Source organism: Tiliqua scincoides, chromosome 2 (assembly GCF_035046505.1).
Source record: "Tiliqua scincoides isolate rTilSci1 chromosome 2, rTilSci1.hap2, whole genome shotgun sequence".
NCBI lineage: Eukaryota > Metazoa > Chordata > Lepidosauria > Squamata > Scincidae > Tiliqua > Tiliqua scincoides.
Genome location: NC_089822.1, coordinates 160,847,024 through 160,874,281, shown reverse-complemented (window position 1 = coordinate 160,874,281; position 27,258 = coordinate 160,847,024). Strand labels below are relative to the sequence as shown.

At 43.3% G+C, this 27,258-nt stretch overlaps 2 protein-coding genes and 2 non-coding genes across 5 annotated transcripts in view; 3 read left to right on the top strand and 1 right to left on the bottom strand.

The window, feature by feature from the left end:
* The first annotated feature begins 893 nt into the window (after positions 1–893).
* Positions 894–13,402, top strand: DHRS7C (dehydrogenase/reductase 7C). The gene is made up of 7 exons (XM_066617644.1): positions 894–1,060; positions 1,564–1,723; positions 4,260–4,372; positions 5,696–5,906; positions 8,387–8,479; positions 9,704–9,859; positions 11,115–13,402. The coding sequence occupies exons 2-7, from the start codon at positions 1,570–1,572 to the stop codon at positions 11,321–11,323; spliced, it is 936 nt and encodes a 311-aa protein (XP_066473741.1). The 5' UTR covers positions 894–1,060; positions 1,564–1,569; the 3' UTR covers positions 11,324–13,402.
* A 3,684-nt stretch (positions 13,403–17,086) lies between these two features.
* TRNAQ-CUG (transfer RNA glutamine (anticodon CUG)) lies at positions 17,087–17,158 on the top strand. Its single transcript has one exon. It is a non-coding gene; the product is annotated as a tRNA-Gln (tRNA).
* Positions 17,159–17,506: 348 nt separating this feature from the next.
* On the top strand, positions 17,507–17,578 carry TRNAQ-UUG (transfer RNA glutamine (anticodon UUG)). The gene has a single exon. It is a non-coding gene; the product is annotated as a tRNA-Gln (tRNA).
* A 1,007-nt stretch (positions 17,579–18,585) lies between these two features.
* Positions 18,586–27,258, bottom strand: part of NARF (nuclear prelamin A recognition factor) — a 29,061-nt gene continuing 20,388 nt past the window's right edge. For both annotated transcript variants that reach the window (XM_066617514.1, XM_066617515.1), the window contains exons 11-12: positions 25,405–25,562; positions 18,586–24,116 (exon numbers count right to left, since the gene is read on the bottom strand). In XM_066617514.1, the coding sequence (XP_066473611.1) occupies positions 23,875–24,116; positions 25,405–25,562 (400 nt within the window). In that variant the 3' untranslated portion in view covers positions 18,586–23,874. The remainder of the gene's footprint in view (positions 24,117–25,404; positions 25,563–27,258) is intronic.

Sequence of the window (27,258 nt, the reverse complement as noted above, 5' to 3'; positions counted from 1 at the left end):
CACAACCCACAGTTTGAGAAACACTGCTATAAAACATTGTAGCCAATTAACCAGAAATAGAATCACTATTGCCTTAAGTAACAAAAGGTGGATTTCCTTAACTTAAAACTGACCAATGAGACTGGCTGTTTTGAGAGCCAATGAGGTGTTATTATGACACAGCAGGGAACCAATAAGGTGTTAATATAAGTCAACTCTCATTTCCATATACCAGAGCTAATACTGTAAGTGTTGCACTGCATGCCGGCGCTGGGCCAGCATGGGCCCATTAGGATCGGGCTCTTGTTCAGTCATCAAGTTAGCTACTGGTTTTCTATTGCTGATTTGTTGGGTGACCTGTGCTGTTATATATTAAAATATATAAACAGATTATGGGGGTTACACCAATCCTAGTGATGCCACTTCCTTTAGGCTGTGCATATGATATTATAATTTACTCTATACGGTCTGGTATGGGAGGAGGTCCATCATGGGGGTGACGTAATGTGCTCTTGCACTGGGTGATGCAAACCCTAGGGCTTGGTGACGCTTCTGATAATCTCATCACATGAAGAAATCTTATCATTCTTTTCCGCTTGTTCCCACCATGATGACTGCAAAAGTAAGCACACCCTGGAAAAATTACTGATTTCTTTCTGTAACATTTAGGAAAATTTCACTATTGTTTTGGGAATCTGAAGCATTGTTTTCTGTGCCTAGTGTAAATGAAAGCAGCAAGAGCAAAGTTAGCTTATCTACTGCCTTCCCCTTAAACAATGATGAGTTCCTGCAGTGTCATTATTAAGTTGGCCCACTCTTGCAAACTCTAGAGGGACTTGGATAGCCTGTGAAACTAAATAGGTCAGGTATGTGGCTCAGGCTATGGTTTCTATATTTACTTTTTTTAACTCTGTCATGCAGCTGAGCACTATACACAGCTGTCTGTGCTCAAGGCAAACGGCCTCAGCACACTGAGTGCTTGTCCTTTCCGAAAATGCCTATGAGTTTAATTAAACTGCTAGTATAAACCAGTTGGCGGGAGAGACCACCTAATCTTCGTGCTGTCTGCTTGCAATTCCAAGTAAGTTATTCACTTTATTACAGCACTTCTGCTGGCAAAAGTTCCTCACAAGCTTTACTTTTTGTCTTTCTAGTTTCAGGATTATAGATCTCAAAGTTTCATTCTTTCCATCTTGCCTCAGTGCAAATAAATTAACTATTGCACCTGTGTTAACCTGTGAAAGCAGCAGCCACAAACCAGTTCATATACAATTTGCAATAAAGAGGAGAGAAAATTTAAACCATTTCAAAATGACTTGCCATGCCTCACATTTGCAAGATAAAAATAATGTTGTGGATTCATGCAAAAACTCTTGAGTTTCCTAAGCCAACAATTGCTTTGTGGAATTTTGTAAATTTCTGTATATATTTGTGCATGCTGAAAGAATACTGCCACATTACAACTCAAGGATTGCTCTGGGATACCTATCGTATTCCTATTTCCTCTGATAGCTCATCTTAGAAAAAAATGGTAAATGCTTGCATAGCAAAAATGACCACAGATTTTTCTCACTTTTCTCTCAGGTGAAGATGGGTATCATGTCTGTGTTAATCCTGCCACTGCTTGTGGTTGGAATCAGTGGGATTGTATATATTTATCGAACTGTCATTCAACTGATGTCAAAGTCTGTTGTCTGGAGCAAAGTTGTAGTGATCACCGATGCTCTCTCTGGTGTGGGGAAGGGTAAGCAAATACAGCAAATGAAGAATATTGCATAGCTTTACCACCTGCTTCACCCCACCCCCAGCTAGATATGCATGCAAGTTCTACACATCAGAACAGCTGTGATTGTATTGTGCCATTTGGAATCTACCTTCCTGACTTGTGAACCTTGAGGAGCATATAAAATCTTGACATTTACAGCCTTCATTAAAAAGAAACAGATAGTTTCCAGCCCTTATGACTGTTAGGAAAATGTTGGAAGGGAGGGAGGGGGGCATTGCAGGCTCAGAAAGCAAAATTTCTGATTAGAAGTCAGGACTTCAATGTTGACTGGTGCAAAACATAAAAAGTGTGCAAGAGTGTGTTTAGGTAGAATGAATCCTTTCTGAGATACTATTAGTGAAGAGGTTTTTTCAGATTTACTGTTTGTTCCCATCTTTTTGTAACTGCAGTATATTTCTCTCCCCTGTTCCTACAACAAGTAATCCATTCTGTTGCCTCCATTCAAGGTATTGCCCTGTAATGGCCCATGTATGTCTTCCTAGCACAGTGCCAGGTTGCTGGGGAAAATTCTGCAGTGGTGTTCCCATGGCACTGCCACTCCCCCTGATGTTGCAATAGTTGTTACTCTGCCATCAGTATTGAGCGTTTAGGTGTCAGTCTGGCTGGGTGGACCTTCTGGGCACAAACACTTGGCCAGTGTCTTACCTTGCTGACTTCTGATGCCAGCTCTGTTCCTTCCCTTCCACCGCATCCTGAAAATATTCAAAATTCTCATTAAAATAAAATGTTAAGATTGAAATAAGTTGGAAAAGTTAAATATAATTAATATATTTTTTGGAAGTTCTGTTAAATAACGTGATGTGTTCAGGATGAAGCAGGATAAGGATGAGCATAGAAATGATGAATGTACTTAACATGCAAACCAGCCCACCTTGCCAGATTCTGTAACAGAAGAGGTTTTTGATGTTGCTGCAACAAAACAAGTTTTTAGTGCAATTTGCTAGAAGACCATGTCACCGAAAATATTCATACTGTACGCAAAATGGAATTATCAATAAAAGCTTTGCGGTATTTTTACAGAGACTCTTGCCTTCACAACATTCTCTTAACACAACTAGGGACATGTGGGCTAGAGGAACGACACACAGGTGGATCCATAATTAGTTGAAAAGTGGTCTTCTCAAACAGTAAACCTTAGATGAAAAAATGGGTCTATTTATAGCAGAATGGCTGTACTGTAGGAGTAAGATCTGATTGCACATACAGCAGCTATCAGATGACAGTGAGGTGGTATAAATAGATATTTCTCTAATCCATAAGTTATTTGCCAGTGCTGACCTTTGAAGTTTGAAGCAATAAAATGGTATGCGTTGGGTTATCTTGAAGCTAAATTGTTTGCAGGCTTTAAGGCATAGACCTTGAAAAGGCAGCAGTGAGTGGCATGTAGCTACAGAGGATATTGGGGAATGGAAAGTGATCCTCCCCAACTATATGGAGTCCCTGATGGGCTGTCTGCCAGGGAGCAGACACTGGAGAGGTCAATGGAGAAATCATGGCTCATATGCACCATCTGGCAGGTGTCAGGGAAATGCACAAAGATAAGGAGCATGTAGTGATGCTGTTTGCATTCCCATGGTTGCAGGTTCACAAGCACTCTGAACTTATTGGACTCTATCAGGATTAAGGATGACAGTAGCTATTCTTTTTTGAAAAGGCAAAAGGGAAGACAAGGAAAGAGAAGACAGATACCACGTGGCCATTGCTGAAACTGATAAGAACATTGGCTGAAGTTATTATATAACAATTTCACAGATTATTCACAAATTTGTGTACTTCCACCACTGTAATGGATTATGGAGGATCATTGGTCATTGGAACATCATGATCTTCATACTTCTTTCCAATAGCATCACAACTGGTCAGGTTGCATTGGCTTAGCAATCTTTGCACCCAGCTATACATGGTACTTATGACATCAGCATAAAAGCAAACTGAGGGCACAATCCTAACCAGGTCTACTCAGAAGTAAGTCCTATTTTGTTCAATTGGGCTTACTCTCAGGAAAGTGTGGTTAGGATTGCAGCCTCAAGGACAGATGTGCTTTTCTTGATCACTGATGAGTTGAAACCAAAGTATCTGATGCATTTTCTTAGCTCTCTGATTTGATATAAACCAGTCGTGCCCAAGCTTTCCAAGGTTACGGTGCCCCTGCAGTCTTCCTGTTTCAGCTAGGTGACTCCATGTTGGATTGCATGAAATCTTGCATGATCCAAGCTGGCAGTGCCCAAATCTCATGAGGCTTCACATGATCCAAGATGGCGGTGCCTAGGAGAGCCCATAGGTTGAGTCACCGGGGACATCCTATGGAGCCCCTGTGAGTATGCTGCGGCACCCTAGGGTATCACAACACACACTTTGGGAACCTCAGGACTATAACCAGTATGAGCCGGGAGATGAAAGAAATGATTTTTTTCTGTATTTATTGCAAATTAGCAAGAAAACAAGTATACTGCTGTTCTCATTAACCTACACTATTCATTGGCTTGCCTTTCAGAATGTGCACAAGGATTTCACACAGGTGGAGCTAGGCTAGTTCTATGTGGTAAAAACGAGGACCAGTTACAAACTCTCTATGATGCTTTAAGCAGTGTGGCTGATCCAAGGAAGGTAAGTGCACTTAAAGCTAAGCAAAAATGAAACAAGATTCTTATGTATGAAGATTCATATTCATATTATTTCCTATGAAGCTTTGAAGGACCATATGAAGGACCAAAATGAATATCAGTACCTCATATGAAGCTGCCTTATTCTGAGTCAAGCCACTGGTTCTTCTAGCTCAGGATTCTCTACACCAGGGTGCCCAAACCCCAGCCCTGGGGCCACTTGCGGCCCTCGAGGACTCCCAATGCGGCCCTCAGGCAGCCCCCAGTCTCCAGTGAGCCTTTGGTCCTCCGGAGCCTTGCTGGAGCCCATGCTGGCCCGACGCAATTACTCTCAGCGTAAGAGTGACTGTTTGACCTCTTCCATGAGCTGTGGGGTGAGGGCTCCCTCCACTGCTTGCTGTTTCACATTTGTGATGCAGTAGCGGCAGCGAAGAAAAGGCCAGTCTTGCTTTGTGCAAGGCCTTTTATAGGCCAAAATGAAAAAAACAAAATGAAAACAATTAATGATACCAGATATGCAATGGAACCTTCCTCATGCATCAGCCTGAGCAACAGTTTCATTCCTAATTAGATTTATCACTTTCAAATTAGATTTTACTGTCTCATAAGTTTGCTATGTGTAGGAAGTTCAGAGATCTATCTCAGTTTGAGAATCACCAAATAGATACTGTTAATAAAAAGCTAATTGGAGAGCTATAGGGTTGGAATCAGCATTAAGGTCATCTAGGCGGAGCCACTATACTGAGGGCAGCAGCAGCCAGGTCCAATAGAATAAAACCCATAGTTTTTTTTTAAAGGGTATAGGCTGTGGTTATCCATTCCAGATTATAGGGTGGTATAACTACCTAGGAAGTCAACACATCCTGAGACACAGACAGCAGTCACCTCCCCAGATATTAAGGCAAAAGATCTACCTTGATCAAATGAATTGTTTTTAATTTTATATGTTCACATGAACACAGGAAGCTGCCTTATCCTGAATCAGACTTTGGTCCATCTAGGTCACTACTGTCTACACTGAACAGTGAAAACTCTCCAGGGTTTCAGAAAGGATTCATAATTCTGAAGCTCATTCAATGGTGTCCACATGACACCATTTTTTGCTTTGCTTTGCTTCTACAATAATCCAAAAATTTTTTTGTGTTAATCTCATCTGGTAAATTCTTGTATTATGCATAACACTGGTCAATTAGATACTATACATTTTCCCCAAACACTTCTAGAAGTCCTTTTTTAAAAGAAAATGCCTTTCAAAATGAAAGTAGAAACACAGATCTGTATGACAGCTAAGGCATATTGCATTAACACAGTATTGCTTCTTTTGTAGACATTTACACCGAAGCTTGTCCTTCTAGATCTCTCTGACGTAAACTGCATCCAAGATGTAGCTAAAGAAATCCTGGATTGCTATGGTTGTGTGGATATACTCATCAACAATGCTAGCACAAAGTTGAAGGGGACTGCGCAGAATATTTCACTGGACATTGACAAAAAAATTATGGATGCCAACTATTTTGGGCCTATTACACTCACCAAAGGTATTTGGAATCTTTCTTTTTATGCACACCTTTGTTATGCATTTCCCATAAGGGTGTGATAATTAAAACACACCCAATTATAAACTTGCATTGGTTGAACTTTTATGGCTTCCCCCAAATAAATCTGGGAGTCAATTTGATGATTAGTGCTGAGCATTCTGTGATCGAGACACCTAACTTCCGCAAAGAACCACAGGTCCTAGAGTTCTCTGGGAGAGACAATGACAAATCAATTCCAAATCTGTTGTGTAAAATGCCCTTATAATGTCCATTAAATTTTTGCCCAGCCTACAGCCTAAATGGACACATTTTATTACTGTTGCGTATATGCAACGTTGGGCATAAATGACTTAACATTATTATCAGGCATGAGCAAACCAAGTACAGTAAGAGCTGTGATATCTGGCACTTGGTGATCTGGAAAGCTCTATTAGCCAGAAATTGGTGAACAGGCCCATTACTCTATTAACTGGCAGCACCCAGCAGCAATTCTGAATTGCCGTTAAGAGTTCAGAATGCACGTGTGCTTCTGCGAGTGGCCATGGCAGTTCAGAGCACATTAGAACAGTGCTGTGGTGCTACTGAGTGATGACAGGTAACCATTGTTATTCCATTGAGGTTTTTTGAGTGTTATTATTAACATTATTAATTATTAACAGTATTTATATACTGCTTTTCAACTAAAAGTTCACATGAGGTTCACTAAAAGTTATCCATGAGTCTAGGAATAATGTTCAAATATTTTGAAAGTTATGGTATCTGATAACCCTTTGGTCCCAGAGATACTGGATTTTGCAGCTTGTACTGTATAAGCCAGTGGTTCTCATGCATTTAGCACTGGGATCCACTTTTTAGAATGAGAATCTGTCAGGACCCACCAGAAGTGATGTCATGACCAGAAGTGACATCATCAAGCAGGAACATTTTGCACAATCCTAGACTGCAATCCTACCCACACTTACCCAGGAGTAAGTCCCATTGACTATCATTGTTAAAAGTACAGGTCTGTAACATTTCCCCAAATGCAGTCACATACCAAGATAGCATCAAGTCTAATCTATTAAAAATAAAATATTGAAATGAATGGGGACCCACCTGAAATTGGCTCACGACCTACAGTTTGAGAAACACTAGTATAAGCATTTTTAAACCCCATGGATTCATATAAGTGAGTTGGGGCCCAATCCTATCCAATTTTCCAGGGCCGGTGCAGCTGTGCCAATGGAGCATGAACTGCCTTCTGTGATGGGGAGGCAGTCACAGAGGCGTCCTCAAGGTATGGGAACATTTGTTCCCTTACCTTGGGGCTGAATTGCGCTTACACCAGTGCTGGAACATTGCATAGGATTGGGTCCATAGCATTTGTTTTTCTCCCACTGAAATCAACAGGAATTAAACATGCTTAATCTAGCATAGAGAGGTGAGAATCTTCTTAATTTTTATCTGATCAAGCAAGGCAGTTCTTATATAATCTCTGGCTCTTCTTTCTACCTTTATTATTTTCCATTTAATATATATTACAAAGCCTTTGTCCAGGGACTGACAGCCCAATCCTGAGCTACCCGGGGTGCCCAGCTTCGGAGGCTGCCACATCCTGTGTGCCCCAGGCTAACGCAGGCAGCACCTTGGGAGAAGGGTTTTGTCTCCCCAGCTCCCATCTCCCCATCACGCCTCCTCCCTGCCCTCTCTCCGCCCTCTGCCTGACTCCCCCTCCCCAGAACGCCTCCTCCCAGTCCCCCTCCCCTGCCTACTGTGCTGCAGCTCAGCGGTCCATGTGACCGCCAAGCAGCGGAGGACAGGTGCCCACACAGCGCTAGCCCAGTGCTGGGCTAGTACGGGCACTAGCCCAGCGGTAAAGCTTGCAGATGTGCCTTATGGCACATTTGCAACAGTGTGTGCCTGCGGCAAGCTGGCGCACCCAGCTGAGAATTGGGTTCTGAATCATATCTTTTCTTGGTACTAAATACATCTTCAAAAGTGTATGGTTTTCAAGTTAGAGGCCTCACTATCCTAATTACAGTATATCACGAAGTGGGGTCTGGTGATGCCCCACTTTGTGCCAACTGTGGAATATTAAAAGAAATCAGATACCAGGGCAAAGCTGCATGAAAAAAATGTGGAGCTCCATGGTAGAAGAATTGGGAAAAGGTTTGTGTGGGTGGGTATGAAATCCCTGATTTTAGTGTGAAAATTGCATTATTTTCTTTTTTCAGAATACGTGAAATACTTCTTAAGGTAGTCTTTCTAAAATAACATTGTTATTTAGGTGCAAAACTAATCTCAAGATTGAAGGTAGTGATGTTGATAATAAGTCATAGCCTTCAGTATTTCACAGATGAAGATAGGATCAAGCTTGTAACCCCAGCTACTTGGTCTAAACAAGAAACCATGGTGCTTCTATAACTTGGTGGCATGCTCTGTGCACTACATAGCTCCTAACTGCTCTCATTTCTCACTTGCTTCATCTTTTCCTCCTCCAGCTATTCTTCCCAACATGCTCTCCAGAAGAACTGGTCAAGTTGTGTTAATCAATAGTATCCAGGGAAAATTAGGAATCCCCTTTCGCGCAGCCTGTAAGTTTACAAATAAGTGACCTTTCATTGCATGGACTGTTTGACACGTTAAGACTGGGCTTCACAAAATCCAGCTATCAAACCAGGGAGCTTCAGGCCCATTAGGAAAAAGTAGGTGTCAACTCTGCCAGATAGCTAACATCATAAGTCCTAGTTATGATTACTGTGACGAGGATTTGGAGTTGGGTGTCACCAATAGCAGATGACACCAGCTCTCTCTCTCTTTTCCACCAGTTTTCAAGGGGGCTGTTGAAGTTCTAGGACACTGTCTGAAAGCAGTTAGGGCCAGGATAAGGGCTAATAAACTGAAATTAAGAGCCCATTCCAATTGGGCTCATGCTGGCCCAGCGCCAGCCCGCAGTATTGCATATGTGCCGTAAGGCATGCCTGTGACAGTCTGTGCCTGTCTGGCGCTGGAGCTGGCTCAGCATGAGACTGTGCTCAGCCAGCACCAGGTGGAGGATGGGGGATCAGGGATTGCCACCCTGAGCTTCACGTGAGCAGTGAGCAGTGGCGTGATAAGTCTGGGTGGGGGGAAGGTGTTCCGGGACAGGAGGAGGGTGGGGGAAAGGCGTGGCAGGGGAGGGAGTGGGTTGGGAGGGAACAAAGATGATCGCAGGCTCTGCTGCCATATCTTAACCCCCCTCCCAGCCCAGGAGACTCAACATAGATCTCCTCAGATCTGCACTTGCTCAATAGCAGACGCAGATCCAAGAAGACCCATAAGGGCCACCTGGGGATTACATGGGGTAAGGGAGCATAAGCTCTGAGTAGCCCTGGTGCTGCTTCCCAGCTCCATGGAATCCAGCGGTAGCCATTTTGGTGCCACTGCATCCCTGGGTGCTGGGAAGCATTGGATTGGGCTGTAAATCTCCTGGCATATGTTTGAGTATTCTAACTCTCTGATGGTTAGAATCATGGTTGCATTGTTTTACATTTAAATGAGCTGGAACAATGAACAGATTAAAAGAAATAACCACCGATCCTAGTTATTGAAAGAGCTGAATTAGGATTGGCAATTGCTTTTGGGAAAAAGTGAAATTTGAAGTAAATTTCAAGGTTCCTCCCAGGGAGAAACATTTGAGAATTTTCATGAGAATCCAAACAAATTACTGTAAGACAAGGAAAATGTCTCAGGGGTTTCTGTACATTTGTAGCAGAAACGGGGAAGATATTAGTGAGTAATTTTTTCATTTTATGAGGCCGTCTCTCTTTGGCTCCTAGATGCTGCCTCAAAACATGCTGCTCTGGGCTTCTTTGATTGTTTGAGAGCAGAACTTCAGGAGTTTGGTGTTTGCGTCAGTATTGTGACTCCAAGTTTCATACGCTCATTCCCTACTCAACCGGAGCCTGGCAACATGGAAGCCTCCATATGGAAATGTAAGATTGACAGAAGAATTTGGGCTGGGAGTAGTGGTGGTGGAGATGGGATGAAAGAAAAGGGCCGAACAGGGCAAGGTAGTTGGGACAGTGAACTGAGATGCAGTGAGACGGCAAAGAAGCAGAGCACATTGGTCTGCATGTGAAATATATACAACAGTAAAACTGGATTTTTAAAAAATACTTTCCACAAATTTGCAAAAGATAGGAGTATCCATGACTGAGGGAAATAAAGCTGCCAGGGCTTGCTGACAGAATTTCAATTTCAAAATTTCAATTTCAATTTCAAATTTCTCTTGGCTTCTAGAAGCAGGAAGCCTTGTAAAATGGTTTGAGTCTAATTTGAAGATACAGAGGGAGTCTACTCAACAGAAATATATTGCTGGATTGGGTACGGACAGTGCAGTGGGTTGGAAGTGCAGTATTGTCAATTTATTCACGTATGCAGGACCCATATTAATGTTGCCTGTCTTGCCAGAGTATCTTGTGAAATCAAATCACTTTCATAGGTTTCTGTAGCCACTGAAGCAGTATCTGGGGAAAACAGGTACTAACACCCAGCAGTGTGAACAGCACTTCCACAATGAAAATGCACACTTATTGGGTACTGTTCATGACAACATGGGTAATGAATAACACATAGTCCTTCATCACATAGAACTATTTTTTTTAAATTTGTTTTGGGTTTTTTAAAATATACTTTTGGTAAAGGATGTATGTATTTCCTCCTGCCTCTGTTCTGTTTAAACCTTTTAAACATTTTTTTTAAAAAATTTTAAAGGATGCATTAACTGCCACTACTAATCACGTAGCCCTTTAATATATAAATAATTCTTCCAGCATTACTGGTGAGGAATAACACTATTCCTCTGTCACCTCCCCTCAGTGCTACAGCACATTTAAAATTTTTTTAAACAAATTATTTAGTAGGTAAAGGGTGTGAATATGTTTTCTATTGATCATGTAGTCCTTTTAAAAAAGTAAACAGAGTTCGGTCTTCCCTACCCCACTGTAGAAGAATCTCACCATCTCCAGATTTTCTTTATTCAACAGAAGGGAAAAAAATCAATTTGAAAGCTTTTTGCTCACCTTCTCGGGCATATTTTCTTCCTTTGACAATAAACCCCTTGTATAGGTCAAGTACTAGACCCAAAGCTGCTTTGCACTTCATTTCCGTGCTGAACCTGGGAAGACAAGAGTGACACATGTCAATTGCAGCTGCTGCTTTATCTTTTTCCTCTTTCTTTCCTTCCAGTCTTGGCCAGAAAACTGGCTTACGGTGTCCACCCAGTGGAGGTAGCGGAAGAAATTCTGCGAACAGTGAGCAGAAAGAAACAGGAGGTGTTCATGGCAAATCCCATTGCGAAGGCGGCTGTTTACATCCGCACCTTCTTCCCAGAATTATTTTTTGCTGTTGTTGCTGCTGGAGTTAAAGAAAAGCAGAAAATGGAAGATGACAAATGATTGTGCCCAGTTTGTCTGTCTTAGCAGTAGGGTTGCCAGAAGCCCTATATTTTATGGGCTGAACTGTTTGGGACCTAGCCACAAGGATGTAGCAAGGGAAGACCATACGACTCCAGTTGAAACACTGAAATGATCCTTGTTTGAGAATTTGGAGGCAGTGGAGTTGGGGATTGTAGTCTTTTCAACTACAAGTAAAAGTGCACACTGGGGCTCTGGAATTACAATCCTCAGGGTGCCTTGTGAACTATCTGTGGTGGTGCTACTTGGTCTCCTGGGAATTGTGGTTACAAGATAATTCAAATTAGTTCAAGCTTGGCAGGTTGACTCTCGTACTCTGGGTAGGTGTGGAAGTAGCTAGAGAGAGCCTAAAGAGGTGCAGACAAAGAAAATGAGAAGCTTCAGACACTGGGGAGAAAGAGTAAAATATTTGAAGACTTGGGAAGGAGATGGAGTATGTGAGATGCATGTATGGTGTATGATAATAAGAGTTCTTAGGCTGTAGTCTTATACATGCTTTCCTGGGACTAAGCCCCATCTAACTTAGTGGGACTTACTTTTTAGTAGACACGGACAGGATTGCACTGTTAGAAAACAGGCTTGATCTGATGGAGAAGAAATTTTCAGGGCAAGCAGAAGAGGCATGGTTTGATAACATTTGCTTTTTTCTTCCAAATTTATAACTCCAAAGTTAACATAATGTTAATTTTAGACTCTTTAGTAGGCCTTAAGTTTTATAGCTTTTCTCTATAAAGAATTAAGCAAATGCCTGGAAAAACAAAACACATGCCATCTTTCAAAACCGAGGAATATGTATAACACGTGTCCGGATTTTTGGAACTAATGGTTTTGAAGGCTCAGTTGCATACTTGTAGATTCAGGGCCCAGTCCTATCCAACTTTCAGCAGCAATGCAACCCTAAGGTAAGGGAACAAATGTTCCCATACCTTGAGGAGGCCTCTGTGACTGCCTCCTCACCTCAGGTTGCAGTGCATGCCTCATGGGCACAGCTGCACTGGCATTGGAAAATTGGATAGGATGGGACCCTCAGTTGTCTGATCGATGCAGTCACATTTCACTCAGTTGAACAGTGTAAAAGGAGTACAATGACCAGAACAATTTTAGCAGACAATTGCAGACCCCTACAGCTAGGGTTATGCAATTAAAATCATGATAGTGCACATAAGAGGGCTGAAAGAAAACATTATGTCATATTTGAAGGGGCTGTGATATTCCTTAAATTTTTAAACATCTACCAACCCTTTTCAGTTGGCAAGGGAAATCATCATTAAAGAGGCCAGGAAAGGAGAAATAAGAGGATACTGGTCAAACACTTGGCTGCACTAGTGCTTATTTTGGGACCAGATGTACGTTGCACCCTCTGCAGTGTACACTGTTCTCCATCATGGTCCTGCTTCTGCCTTCACAGCAGAAGGGACTTTTGCCACACCAGCATGGCACATGCAGTCAGGACATAACTGCAAGAGCAATGTCTGCTCGTAGGGAGAAGGAGACATGTGTTACACTAACTGCAGCTGTATTGTTTGTAGCAGGAGCATGTGGGGTCTTGAATTAAAGATATGTCTCATGTAGTTTGTGAAGGAAACTGGAGTGGATGCAGCCATTTTGAAAGATGTTGTGTGTGCATGTGTATGAGAAAAGGGGACTGAACTGAAAGATGACTGCTCTTGGGGTCATATTTGCTGTAGAGTTTTCAGGTTTCGGTGCTCAGGAAGTGCACATGACAGAGGTGTGCTCATTCCCCTTCCCTGTCCCAGTGAAGGGATGGGGGATAAGCCCTCAAAGTCTTCCCTGACTCCACTGTCTCTATTTCCCTTTGATTCACAAGCTTAAATTTGTGGCAGATGTTGCTTCCTTCCAAAAAAAGAGAGTCATCTATCTCAAAGTACACATTCACAGGGCTTACATGCTGCCGTTATGCGAAACAATGAAGAAAAGAAAAACACGTGCATTGTTTGCTTATTTGAAGAGAATGTTGATTGTGTTTCCCATATTTTTAGATTTCATTTGCAGCAACCCTAGCTGAAGTGACATAAATAAAGTCTTTCTTTCAACAATGTACATTCATGTTCTTTTCTAGCTTTTCCAAGCGGCTGAGGATGGTGGAGAGAGAACAGGAATCCATGAGGTTAGCACAATCCACATATTGTGTGCTCTGTGCACTAAGGGTCTCTCTTAGTAGAAGACCCAGACTATTCAGCAACAGGGGTAGTAGGCAAGTTTTTTGTAGCATCTTAGAGTACTTGTTCTCATAGGAAAAGGTGGCAATGTTTCATTTAGTGTATATGTGAGAAAGTAAAGAGTGGTGTGTATATGAGGCCACAGCGGTGACCTTGGTCTTCTGAGATTTCCAGGTTCAGGTGGAGCCTATTTATCTGCTTTAGTTCTGTTCCGTGACTCTGCGCAATTAACAAAAAATGTGTTGTGCTAAATGCCATAGAGTTAAGCAAACAAGCTGCAACCTGACACTTCTGGATGGAAGGAAATTAAGGCAGCTGTTCTCAATCCCCTCTGCTCCATAGTCAGCCCTCCTGTTGCCAGCTGTCCTGCTTCTTTCACAGTTGGAATGGTGAGCTTGCTTGGGAAGCCTCTGTGTCCCAGGTGGCCTCCCAACAGCACTGCAGGTTCTCCTGCTCCTATTAGCTGCTGCTGCTCCTGCAGCCTTCCCTGGCCACCATCATGGAAGCTCCTCTGCCCCGGAGCATTCTGGGACTTGTAGTCCGGCTCTCTGCTCACCCTCACCTGTCTCTCCAAGGCTTGCTTGGGAAGGCTTGCTGGAGCAAGAGAGCCTGCATCATGGGGGGGGGGGGATTCAGCAAACACTCCCTGGGTTTTTTAAAGCAATTCCCTCTGTTGCTACCACACCTGCCCCTGTGTGTGTGTGTGTGTGTGTGTGTGAGTGAGCGAGAGCGAGTGAGCGTGCTCCACCTTGCTGTGTGTTCTTGTTACACAGGGATTTCCACCCCCCTCTTCAGCCTCAGCTGGCTCAGGGGCTCCAGGAATGTTACTATTCCTTCGCAAGGGAAACCTCTTCCAGGGCTATTCCCTGCCTGGACAAGGCAGAGCCTTTTTGCAGTGTTTTGGGCTGCCTGGAGATGGAGCAAAAGGCCAGCGCAGGGCAAAGGAGGCAAAGGTGTGTGTGACTTTCAGTATCCCCACCCCATTCTCGTTGAGACAAATTTGCAGATAAAAAAATCCGTGGATAAATAGGCTGCACCTGTATTATCTTCCCTAACAGTCTTTCCAACTGCACTCTGTTCACCTTGTCTCACAGGGTTCAATAAAGGCCACCTAGTATTAAGTCCACTGAAATTATCTGAATAACTTGATGGCTTTTCATTCTTAAAGTGCAATCCTGGCCCTGTCTTCAGCCAGCGAGGGTCCAAAAGGAGTTTTGTGAACATGCAATAAAGCACATTTGTGCTTCCTTTAGGTGTGTTCACACTGGCCGAGGGAGGCCAGTGTAGGGGGTTGGAGAGGGTGACTGGAGGGTGTTCTGGGGTTGGAGGTGTTTTTGGGTTAGATGGGTGGACCAGGAGATGGATTGGGCCTAGGAGAGGAAGGATTAGCTATGCCAGTGCAGGCCAAATCCTAACCCTCCACTCCTGACCTGATAAGTCTTACACTGGCTGCTCTGATTTGTGTCAGCAAATTTACTGGCACAGATCCAAGTAGCCCCATAGGAGTGACTGGTGTGTGACATGGAGTAAGGGGAAAAATAGCCCTTTACCCTGAGTTGTGCTCCAGCTGGCACCTATCTTGCACTGTATAGAGCGCAGGCCACTCAGACTGCATGTTCCAGTGCAAGTTAGGATTGGTCTGTTAGGCACTCTGGCTAGAGACAGAACTTGGAACCCTGTCCTACATGCAACTACCTACCCTGTCCTACATGCAACTAGACCCATGAAATTTCCCGGATGGGCTGTGCTACTGGACTCTCCCTCCTGCTGCTATACTCTTGCTCCTTCCTTCATCTTCCCTGTATTAATCTTTTTCAACTCACCCATTCAACATTCAAGCTTCTCCCCCACCACAGCACCCTCACTACCCCATTTCAAACTCCCCAAGTACTGTCCCCGCCTCACTCAAAACCAGAGCTTCTCTGGCTGTATGAAACTTGTTGCTAAAATCAGCCTCTATAGCAGAAGACTGCATAGTAATCAAGATACTGCTGATCTATAACAGAGGATCAAGGGAGAAACAAAGAAATTACAGACACAGAGCCCAATCCTATTCCCACTATCTTCCACCGAGCCAGAGCACGCTGCTGCATTCTATGCTGGGGTGTGTGTGTGTGATTGAACTGCCATCGAGGGGTAAGTAAAAAACTTTTACTTATCTCCTGGTAGTCTGCCTAATTGCCTATAGGTCTCCTCAGACCTACGCCAGCTATTTTGCTGGCATAAGTCAGAGGAAAGGATGTGGTGAGGTGGGTTGAAACATGGGGGATAGGATCTGGCATCCACTTTTCCAGTCAAAATCCACCCTTGTTTCATGTGTGTGGAGCATACCCCAGTTCAGTTTCTCTTTCAATATAGTTCATACAGTAGGTCTTAATTTTCCTTCAGGGCAAGAGTTTCACATTGGAAACAATAGAGCAGTGGTTCTCAATCTTTTTAGCACCCGGACCCAGAAAGACAATCTGCTGGAACTCAACGGAAGTGATGTCATTAACTTGGAAGGCTGGATGTGACATCATCAGGCAGGAAAATTTTTAACACCCCCATACAACAAAATCAAATCAAATTAAGCAAGTAGGTAAATTAAAAGTGTACAATAAGTATGTGTTTAAAAATATATTTAAAATAAAGAAGAACCCTCCTCACCCTCCCAAACAGCTGCTGATCTGTTTAAGCCATTTCTGCCCAACATTGCATATATGCAACAGGGATCAACTGTGTACACCTGTGCACTGGGCAGAAATGGGTTAAAAAAATTCCCTAAACATCCCAAAGGCTGCAATCCTATCCACACTTACCCAGGAGTAAGCCCCAATGACTATCATTGTGAAAAGCCTATACTTAGTAAGTAGCCTGCTAAAACCACAGATCTGTAACATTTCCCCACATGCAGTCACATACCATGGTAGCATCAAGTCTAACATATTAAAAATAAAAATACACATTGAAATGAATAGGGCCCCACCTGAATGGGCTTGCGACCCACCCAGTGGGTCCTGACCCACAGTTTGCGAAACATAAGCTACAGTAACTGATGTCGGAACAGCCTCAGGGCTGGAGGCAATTAGTTATCTTATCTTCCCATTGGCGACCCACTGTTTGAGGAACAATGCAATAGAGAAATTCCATATTGAGCATCTCTGTAAACAGGTTCAGATTCTCCCCTCCACCAAAAAAAAAACAACCCAAACCTGCCAGCAAGCACAATAATTCCTGCATTTCCTCATTCAAAATGTAATGTCAGGAGTATCTGGGGTGGGGGCACTGCTTTAAAATGGCTTCTCTAGTGAAAGCTCGGAACTATCCCCGCGAGCAGTGGCTCTGGCACTTTTCTGCGTCTGGCGCCCGCAGGAACGCCGGCTGTGGAGCGCCAGCGCCCTCTGCTCCTCGCCTGCGCAAACAGGGAGCGTTGGAATCTGAGCGCTTTCCCTTGGGGGGCGGGCTCTCGCTCAGAAGGAGTGTCAATCAAAGTAAACGTTCCAGGCACTTTGGTGGGTGCGTGTATTGCAATTGGCCATGAGGAGCGCTCTGAACAAGAATAGTAAGGGCGGCACAACTGACAGGCGGTTCCATGGTGTAATGGTTAGCACTCTGGACTCTGAATCCAGCGATCCGAGTTCAAATCTCGGTGGAACCTGCATGGGCGAGAACCTTTTGCGTTAGGGCTGGAATGGAAAATGCCATCGGGCTTGTTAGTTATCTTTCTTTTCTCGCCAGCGGTTCTGTCTACTCAGAAGTCAGTCCCATTCTAGTGAATGGGGCTTACTCCCAGGTAAATGCGCATAGGAGGCCAGCCTCAGGCAGCGGCTGGAGAGTGTGATCGTGACTGACAAGGTCTCTTGGGCGTGACGGAGAAGCCGAGCCTGCCTCCTCCCCCCGCGCAGAGGTCGCGGTGGAGGAGCCAAACCGCCCGAGAACGACGGTTGGGAAAAGCCGTTGGAGGACGTGTTACTGAGGGACTTGTCAGGCAGCAGGGCTGCCGCGCGGTTCTATGGTGTAATGGTTAGCACTCTGGACTTTGAATCCAGCGATCCGAGTTCAAATCTCGGTAGAACCTGCTTCGGTCCACCCCACCCAAGGGGCCTTTTTTAGTTTTGTTGGCAGAAGCGCGGCTTTGTCAAGGAATTTCCCGTTGCCCCATCGACTTGCAAACACGTCGTTAAGGCTGCAATCCTACATGGACATACTTTCCTGGGAGTAAACCCCATTGAACAAAACGAGGCTTACTTCTGAGTGGGTGTGACGTTCAGGCTGGCAAGAACATGGCTTGAGGAGATGGAGAGCCCAAGCCTAAGCATGTCTACTCAGAAGCAAGTCCCACTGCAGTCAATTGGGCTTACTCCCAGGAAAGTGTGGAGAGGAGTGGGCTGTGAGAGCCCAAGGCTATAAGCTTGTCTACTCAGAAGTCCCATTGCAGCAATGGGACTTACTCCCAGGAAAGTGTGGAGAGGAGTGGGCTTCTCTGTCCAGCGAGGCGGGGGGGGGGAGATGATGCCCAGTTTCATAGTTCAGAGGCCAACTGAGGGGATGGTCACCCCTTGAAATGTTCTCTCTCTCTGTTTACTTTTATACTTAAAAACTATAGTTTTAATGGTTGAATGAGTGAACCCACTGAGGCTACCATCCTATCCACACTTACAAGCCTCATTGACTAGAATGGGACTGACTTCAGTGATGTGCAAGTGAATGTGAGGAAAAGTGAGCCAGCCTGGATGTACAGTAATAAGTATTTAACACACTGGTTGGTAGTGTAGGGTAGTGTGAGATGGGTACATTTGTGTGTACCATTAATCAGTTATTAATGCCACAACACTAAATATTTGTTCCTGCAAGGAAACCTCATGGAACTCAATAGGTTTTACTTTTAAGTAAATGCAGTTAGGATCTATTTATTGGTGTATTTTTATATTCTTAACATGGATGATGGGGAGGGTTGTCACTTGATTTTTTTTGGCTGTGGCACCAAAATGTCTCAGGTCATCTCTGGTTGGTATTCAGATGAAATTCAACAATAAGCATTACTGCAACAAAATTCAACAGTGTTTTTTTTTAATATTATTTAAGCATTTCAAAGTCGTACTGTATTGTAAATTGTTCAGATTATTGAATATTGTCCAAGTACAATCATGTTGTAAAGGCAGAAATGAATACAAACATTTTGTATGTCTCAGTCAAAGACTGCAGTCATTGACACGTACAGTAATTAAAAATGTACAGTGCCTCTTTTGGCACTGATGTCCTACCAGAAAGTCTTCATAACTTCTGCTGTTCCCTTTTAAAGACCCCAGAGAGAGAGCACATAGTGTGGATATTTTCCCTACTAAACATCTAGAATAGGATATATGTACACAAGTACCATCATTCAAAACATGTTCACATTACATTAGGCCCTGCTCCTAACCCCATGCTACCTGTCCATAAATCACATTTACTTCCATGGATTTATATAAGGCTGCAAACCTAAGTATACTTCTCAGGAAGTAAGTCTTGCTAAACTAAGTAAAATTTACTTTCAAGTAATAATGCTTAAAGATTGGGCAGTATGTGTTTGAAATTGAACCTGCAGCATTACATTGTAGTGCCAGCATACATTATAGCAGACTAACAGCATAATCCTATGCATGTTTATTCAGAACAGTGGTGACCCTGAACATCACGCCCAGGGCCACAACTGCAGAATGCATCCCTCCAGGCTGGCACACACTCCCCTTACCTGGGTGCTCTGGAACCTTGCATGGCATCCTGGAGCACTAAGCCTTCTAAGCCTCCAAAGGGACCTTAAACAGTACTTCTGAAAAACCAGAAGTACTGCTTAAAGGGCTCTCTGGAGGCTCAGAAGGCTTTCTGAATACTCTGGGACACTGCACGACACCTTGCCACCCAATACCATGTGGCCCCTGGCTCAAATCCAGGGATGCCACTGACTCAGAAATAAGTCTTATAGTATCCAGTGGGCTTTGTCTGAGGTAAGTATGCATAGGCTTAGGTGAGTGTTAATGGTTTCATTTTGTCAAACACCATTGGTTTGTCTTATATGGTGCGCACATGCACAGATCGTAAATGTCACATCCCATGTATCCAGAAGTGAATTGTTTCCAAAGCAACATTCAAATGAGAACCAAAGCAGTACTGTATTGTTGAGATTTCTCTGGGAACATTATCAATTCTTGGGAAAGATTGACCAGTGGCTGTAACAAAACTTAATTTATTTTAGGTTTCGGAACAGCACAGGATAACCAATTTCAAGAAAACAGAACATTGTAGGCACTCAAAGCCATTCAGCATTCACTGCTTTGGGAGGAATAGTGCATGTAATCAACACTTGGGAGCTTTTGCAACTGACTACAGTCTTGAAATCAGGCACTCTAATAATGCAAGGATCACAAAGTAGACACCTTTCAGGTGATTGGGTCACATGTAGAAGGATGCTCTCATCTAAACACAGGTGTAAGTGAATTCAAAATACTCTTACCTTTTTAAAAGAGCCATTGATTACTTTGCTTGTAATAGTGTGGATCATTATTATTAATGGGACTATGCTACTGTAAATATTCAGTTTGTGAATCTTGTTCTGAGGTATGGATATATGTCAGCAGAGCTAGCAAATTTGTATGGCATTATGGTTTTGTATAACTCTTTACAATTCTATACACAACTGTATGTGTAGCACAAATAAATAACAATTGCATCTGATTCTTGCTTAGGTAAGTATTCAAGATTACTAATATCCCCCTTCAAATGAAATCTGTGGACTTAATATGCTTGACCTCTCCACATCCTCCCTGTTTTTCATTAATGCCACAAGATGAGGTTGCTAAGCCACAAGAGGCAGGGACTTTGGGTATGGACTACACAGCTCCAGCAGGGTGGCAAGATCTGCACCTTCATTACTAAAATACCTGCAAGTGGTGATGAAACCCTGCTTCATTCAAATAGCCCTCTGAATGTGGGTAGGGATGGCCAAGAAAAACATCTGCTCTCAGGCTGTGTGCGTGTGTGTGCTGTGGGGTCCAAATGGAAACATTTTTTGTGGAGCCCCAGATTCACAGCCCAGGTCTATAGAATCTGGTATAAATAAAATTGATTATAGACTTTATATCTCTATGGTAAAATGGAAAGTAATAAAAATGTATGCTTAAAAAGTACATGTGAGTTAAAGAACCAAATGCATCTAAGCATATTTTAATATATAACTTCAAAGCCTCTAACAAACAAAATGGGTAGATTGCCTTTGAAAAGTAAATAGTTACACCACTTGTTTTAGTGACCGTGAAATTATTTAGTAAGAATATTAATTTTATTTTTACTCAAGCACAAGGGCCCTTAGGCATGGGACTCAATTGGGAGCAATTTATCAGTTGGTTTAATCAATTGGTTTAAATCAGCCCTGGGTGTATGCTCATTGTCTGGACAACAGATTGGGCCACATTATGTACAATATATCTGCACAAAGACCACCTAAACATATGAGGTTTAAATGGTCAAAAGTAAAAACACTGTCTTTGTAAAGTAAGTTGACCCAGTTACATTCCACTGTAAAAGTGGAGCATTTATGGGATGGCTTGAGAACTTTGAGCTTTTCTCACACCTCTAGATTTATACTTGAAAGCTTCCATTTTGGCACAGAAGATAACTCCTTTCCTACCTCAGCAAAGGGCAGACAACACAATCCATGGGGATTTGTGCTGGACAAGTGTTTGACCCTGAAAAATTAAAAACTATACTGAGGACCACACTTTCTCAAGGACACACATTTTCCCACACACAACTTAAACCTGTATACAAATCTAAAAAGAAAATAAGATAAAGGATTTACCCCAACACATCACTCGTATGTACAGAAAAATGTAGAAAAATAAAAGTGAATTAAAAGATTACAATTGCATTGAATACATTCTGAGGGCATTCTAATGAAACAAGAAGACAATTAAAATTTAAAAAGGAGAATTAATTTGCTACCCTAACTTGGAAGATATTGAAGATTGTGCTTAAGTGCTTTGCCTCTCCACAAAAATTTGGACATATTCGGGTACATCCACAGGGGAGCTTCTCTTGTTCCAGTTCAAGATGGTGCTGCACATCTGAGAATATGTGAAACATATCTGGAGAAGATATATCCTTTTCTCCCAGGAGATTTTAAAAAAGCCAGCTGTGTATGCTCACCCTGATACCCCACAATATGCTCAAATACTCTACAAGGACTGAGGGGAACAGATATGTTGAAACAGTACATCTGCTGCCCTAAGAAAGTACCATATGGATGCATCCTTTTGGTTTGAATGCAATAGGATGGCTAGGATATCCCAGCTGCTGCTCTGAGTTCTTTTTCTAGTGCAGAGGTAGGTTTCAGTTCATATGGTGTTCGCTCCTACACACATTTTAAGTTACTTTGTGTTGTTGCTAAAACACAATGAAAAGCCAAGTAATGCATATGATCTCATTTCTCTGTAGGTTAGCTAAATCTAGACACACATATGGAACCCAGAATATGTTTTTTTTATGCTACAAAGGGAGATGTAACCGCAATTTCTAATCATACAATTGCTCAATATTTATTGAATTTCTTTCTCATACCTCTTCACTATTTGGTTGTTCCTGGATAAAATTCCATAGCCTTTGATGGGAACCAGACTGAGAATTTTAAACAAGCATTTCATCTGAGAGAAGTAAAGCACCAATGCCCTGCAATCAGAAGTTTATATTCTTACCATGCACAGACAAGAACCTAGGGGCCCTAGTCCTTTGCATTGTGATAACAAGCCCACAAGGCTTTATGATTTGCAGTAAAATAACAACATACCCGTATTTTCTTATTAAGATGGGAAAACTAAATGGGAGAGACCAGAGCGGCCACAAAGACTTGCAAAAAGCTTTGGGGGTATTGGAATAAGTATCTGACAAAATAAAGGCAGAAATGGAAGCACAGAGAATTCTCATTTTGATCCCCAACTGCCCATTTAGACAATACTGGGTAGAAAACCTGCACCCAGAACAAGAAAAAGCAGTTACTGCTTGGAATTATAGTTTGAAAAGGGGGGGCACAATAATCCACCAAGTGCTGCTGGGGTACAACTTCCACTCATTTTAAAGAATGTGCACTGAGCTGCCACAGACATCCCAATGACGGGAATGGAAGTTGCAAACTGTTAGGACTTAGGGAATTGTGCTTTGTTATTACTCCCAAGATAATTTCAGAGCCCAACCCTAACAGTACCTACTGCTGCCAGAACTCTAGGTATGCCACTGCGTGGGACAGAATCTTCTCTCACGATTAGGGACTAGAAGCTGTTGGAATAGTGGTGAATTATCCCTTACGTAGGGTGCCATGCAGTATAGTTTTTGGCATTAGGCATCAGTACAGGACAGTACTAACTTCCTGGATCAAATCAACTTTCAGTATAAGATATTCTGGCTTCAGCTTAGTCTCTTCTCTGTGAATTACTCAGCTATGCAACTTTTGCTCCCTGATCTTACTTGCATCTGCTGCTGCCTTACCTTTTGACCTCCTTGACTAATTATATCATTCTGAACTTACAATTAGGCTTATCAGCCTAACACAGCCTTCAGCCTAGCTATCTACTCACACTCAGGTGCCTCGCCCTCTTCTAAAGGCCAGGTTCCCAATATTCAGAGGCACAGTAGAATAAGGCTGCAATTCTATGCACTTTCCTGGAAGTAAACCCAATTAACACAGTGGGGCTTACTTCTGAGTATACCTGCATAGGATTGTTCTGTAAGCTAGAAATTCTACACAGTAGAAATAAGCTAGAAATGTACAAACAGAACAATGAAAATAGAACAATGAAAAAAGAGGATATAGTTATTTGGGGGTAAGTAGTTAAACAAGCCCAATTAAAACTAACAAAAAGGGAAATCTATTACCATAGTGTGGAGCATTTCTATATGTTCTCTTTGAACAACCCAGCCTTTCCCTTTAATATAGTAATAATGCCAGTCAGATGAAATCCCATAGGAAATAACAGTGAAAATCACAGCACTGGGATGTTGGCACAAGGCAGGTACCTAGAGGATCAGAATCAAAGGATAAGATCATGACCTGATTCTTCTCATCCACTATCTCTGCTGGAGGCTGAGAGATTTACTGTACCTTACAAAAGATTCTCAGACATGTACACAGGCACGCACGCGCGCACACAACATTGGGCTCTGAGTAAATAGAGACATTTCAAATACACAAGGAATCAAGCAACAAAGTCCCAATAGGGAAGAAAGGCATTTCCAGTTCTTTGTATTGTTCTTGTACTCAATCAGTGCCTTGGATCTCCAGTTGCATAGAATATTTTCCAGTGCTGCATGTATACAAACCTAATGCAAGTCCTGCAATTGGATTGGTCACCATTTGATATCCAGATTGTTGGCAGTTGGTTTTTCCGTGCTGTACTTAGTATGTAAGGATTCCCACACCTTCATGGAGTCCATTCCTTCCAGCCACTCCTGATAAAGCTTCTGCACGGTCCTGCTGGTTTCAGGAAGCCGCACTGGAACTGCCGCATACATCTCTTCCATTTGACTGAGAAGTGCTTTGTCTGGTCTTCCATCCTCAGTCTGAGCCTGACCTTTCCCATTTAAGCAACCTAGAAATGGAAGGTGAAAGTTTGCTCAGAAAGTAAAACACCTCAGTGCTTGAATACTGTCACACTTTAGCACATCCCGAATGTAACTGATTTGTTCTGTGACAGTCCCTTAGGAGCTGTCTCTCTCCTCCTCCTTTCCCTCTAAGTTGTCCTCCTCTTCCTTCTCCTTTTGCTAAATTTCTCAGCATCACTCCCAAAACCGTTTACTTAGAAATTAAATACTGAGATATGTCAGATTCTACCATCTGGTGGGTGCTAACTCCACCATCAAAGAATAGTTTTTAAACTACATTTAAAAAACAAAAGTAGTCAGGTTTTCCAACATTCTGTCAAAATCCAGAAGCTTAATATATGCCTTTGCTAAACTTTTTGCAGTCAGGGCACAATTCTGAAGCACCCTTGGGCTGACGCAAGTCCTTTGTGCTGGCCCAGGAGTGTCGCACAAGGGCTGTCAAGCACTTTTGTGCCACTTTGAGGGGACATAGGTTGGTGCGTGGATGTGTGCTGGCCTCCCTGGGCTGATGTGAGCCCCGGGCCTGATAAATATGCATTGGCTGAGCTCAGCTGGCACAGGGGTCGGGGGGGGGGGAAGCTTGGGGAGGGCGGCATTTCAGGGTGGGGAGAGGGCGGGCAGCAGGCGTTCCCAAGGTGGGTGACTGGGGAGTTGGGCCAGGATCCAATGGTTATGCCAGATCCTGACCCTGTTCCCGGGCACCCCAGGGCAGTACCGGGTTGCTCAGATTTGCACCACCTCATCATGTGGCACAGATCCGAGTAGACCCATTAGGGATGCTGCAGCTCTCCCTGGGGTAAGAGGAAAGGTTTCGCCTTGCATCAGGCCAAGCCTCAAACAGCTTGAAACCTGTGCTGGCTACAGCGCCTGTTTCAGCACAAATTAGGATTGCGCTGTCAGTATATGATGGTTTAATCCTATCCATTTGTTACACTGCTGAAGCAAATGTTCTGGAGGCATAAAGTGTTTCCCATCTGTCGCAAACAGCTGTCTCCTGTGTGCCATCATAGTGGCAGCCGCACCAGAGGCCTGGATCTTGCATTGATGGAATCTGGTTTCCATCAATACAAGGCCCAGTTAGGACTGTGCCATAAGAAATGTAGCCAACTGCAAAAAGTGTAGCAGAGGCATACACTGAGCTTCTGGGCTTTGACAAGTGTTGGGAAAACCTATCTACCACAAACTTAACAAGAGTCAGAAGCAGAATCATAATCTCAGTGTACACCCTTTCTACTGCATAAGAAAGAAGACCTCATTTTGATTAGTTATCGTTACCTCCGGGACAGGCTAACACTTCTACAAAGTGGTAGGAACACTTTCCCTTTTTCAGCTTCAGGACCATGTTTTGGATGTTTCGAAATCCATAGGCTGCTGCAAAGCGCAACACTGTCTCACCGCCCTTTTCGAGTGTGACCTCCTGGAAGTCTTTGTTTCTGAAAAGACACACAGAAAAGAGGTAGAATCCTCCCGTCTCCTAGCAGCAGCCTGAGCATAACCGAAAACTATTTTTCTCAGTCCTCTGGGAACTTTACAGACCGGGCAGATATATGGATGTATATAGTTGCGCAGGTTATAGAGGTGAAAAGACTGGATCTTCCATCTCAACATCAGTGCTTCGTAACCCAGAATACCACTTGTCATCTGGTGAGAAGGATGCCTTTCCTTCAGACTGAGAGATGGGAGAGTTAGAACAGACAAAAGAAAATATTTCTTTACTCAGCGTGTGGCTGGTCTGTCGAACTCCTTGCCGCAGGATGTGGTGATGGCGTCTGGCCTGGACGCCTTTAAAAGGGGATTGGACAAGTTTCTGGAGGAAAAATCCATTACGGGTTACAAGCCATGATGTGTATGTGCAACCTCCTGATTTTAGAAATGGGCTATGTCAGAAGACCAGATGCAAGGGAGGGCACCAGAATGAGGTCTCTTGTTATCTGGTGTGCTCCCTGGGGCATTTGGTGAGCCACTGTGAGATACAGGAAGCTGGACTAGATGGGCCTATATGGCCTGATCCAGTGGGGCTGTTCTTATGTTCTTATGATTGCATTGCACTTAATATGCAGTTGCATAGTGATGGCTGATGCCCTTCAAGATTCAAAGCTTCACCTGGTGCAATACACAGCACCTTCCCCCACCCTGACAATAAGAGCGATGCTAGAAACACATTGCACTTGCGCTTCAGGGATGGTACTGTTTTCTTACAGTCTTTGGGCACAATCCTAACAAGGTCTACTCAGAAGTAAGTCCTATTTTGTTCAATGGGGCTTACCCTCAGGAACGTGTGGTTAGGATTGCAGCCTTTGGGGGTTTAATCTAAAGTGCTTCTTAAAATCTGTTTTCCACCAATAGCAGGGACTCAAAGCAGATTTGAAAGTTGATGGGTCTTTCATACAAAAGAGATTACCTTTGACCCTAGCACTCATTGTAAACTAGACACAAAATCAAAGCACAGAGGCCCAAAAAGCAGCATTCTTGCTTTGCTCCCCAGTCTGACACTCTCTTCTGTTCAAAGTACACCATGATCCAAGCACTTTCCAATGGTGGGAGAAGACTCTGAATATTTAGAGAACAGGGATGGGCAAGGATTGCTTATTGTGAACAAGGACTGTATACTTTTTTAAATGTCTTTTACATCTGCTCTATAATTTTGTTTTATAAACAGTTTGCTACTGATCCTGGACTCCCAAGGATAGCTTGGCTATACAGCTAAATGAATTAATAAATAAGATCAAGGCTGTAAAATGCAATGTCAAGATAAGGATGGGGAAGCTGGGTGTATTTCCTCCTCTAGCCCCCCCTCCCCAATTTAATGTATAAACATTTTGTGTGTGTGCATACATGCATTGTACACACATGCATACTGGGCAGTGATCTATAAGCGTGCACTTGTACTGCTGGTCTCTGCACACTAAATGGCAACTACATCTAGTTGCTGTTTTCTGGGCCTCCCTACTGGGACGGTGGTGAGGAGAAGCCTGACTTGCTGGCTGGGGGCAGTGGCACCCCATTATGGTGGCAAATGGTGCTGCCGTAGTGGTGGCAAAGAGAAAGGGAAAGGGCTGAGGAATGATACTATGAAGGTGGTATGATGACTCACCACCCCAGTGGTAGACCTGGAGCAGGGGTGGGGGG

Bases quoted from the DNA above. Each gene is read 5' to 3' on its own strand.
- DHRS7C (XM_066617644.1), top strand. From the start codon at position 1,570: ATGGGTATCATGTCTGTGTTAATCCTGCCACTGCTTGTGGTTGGAATC. The intron at 5,907-8,386 runs GTATTTGGAATC...TTCCTCCTCCAG, and splicing joins GCCTATTACACTCACCAAAG to CTATTCTTCCCAACATGCTC. The intron at 9,860-11,114 runs GTAAGATTGACA...CTTTCCTTCCAG, and splicing joins GGAAGCCTCCATATGGAAAT to TCTTGGCCAGAAAACTGGCT.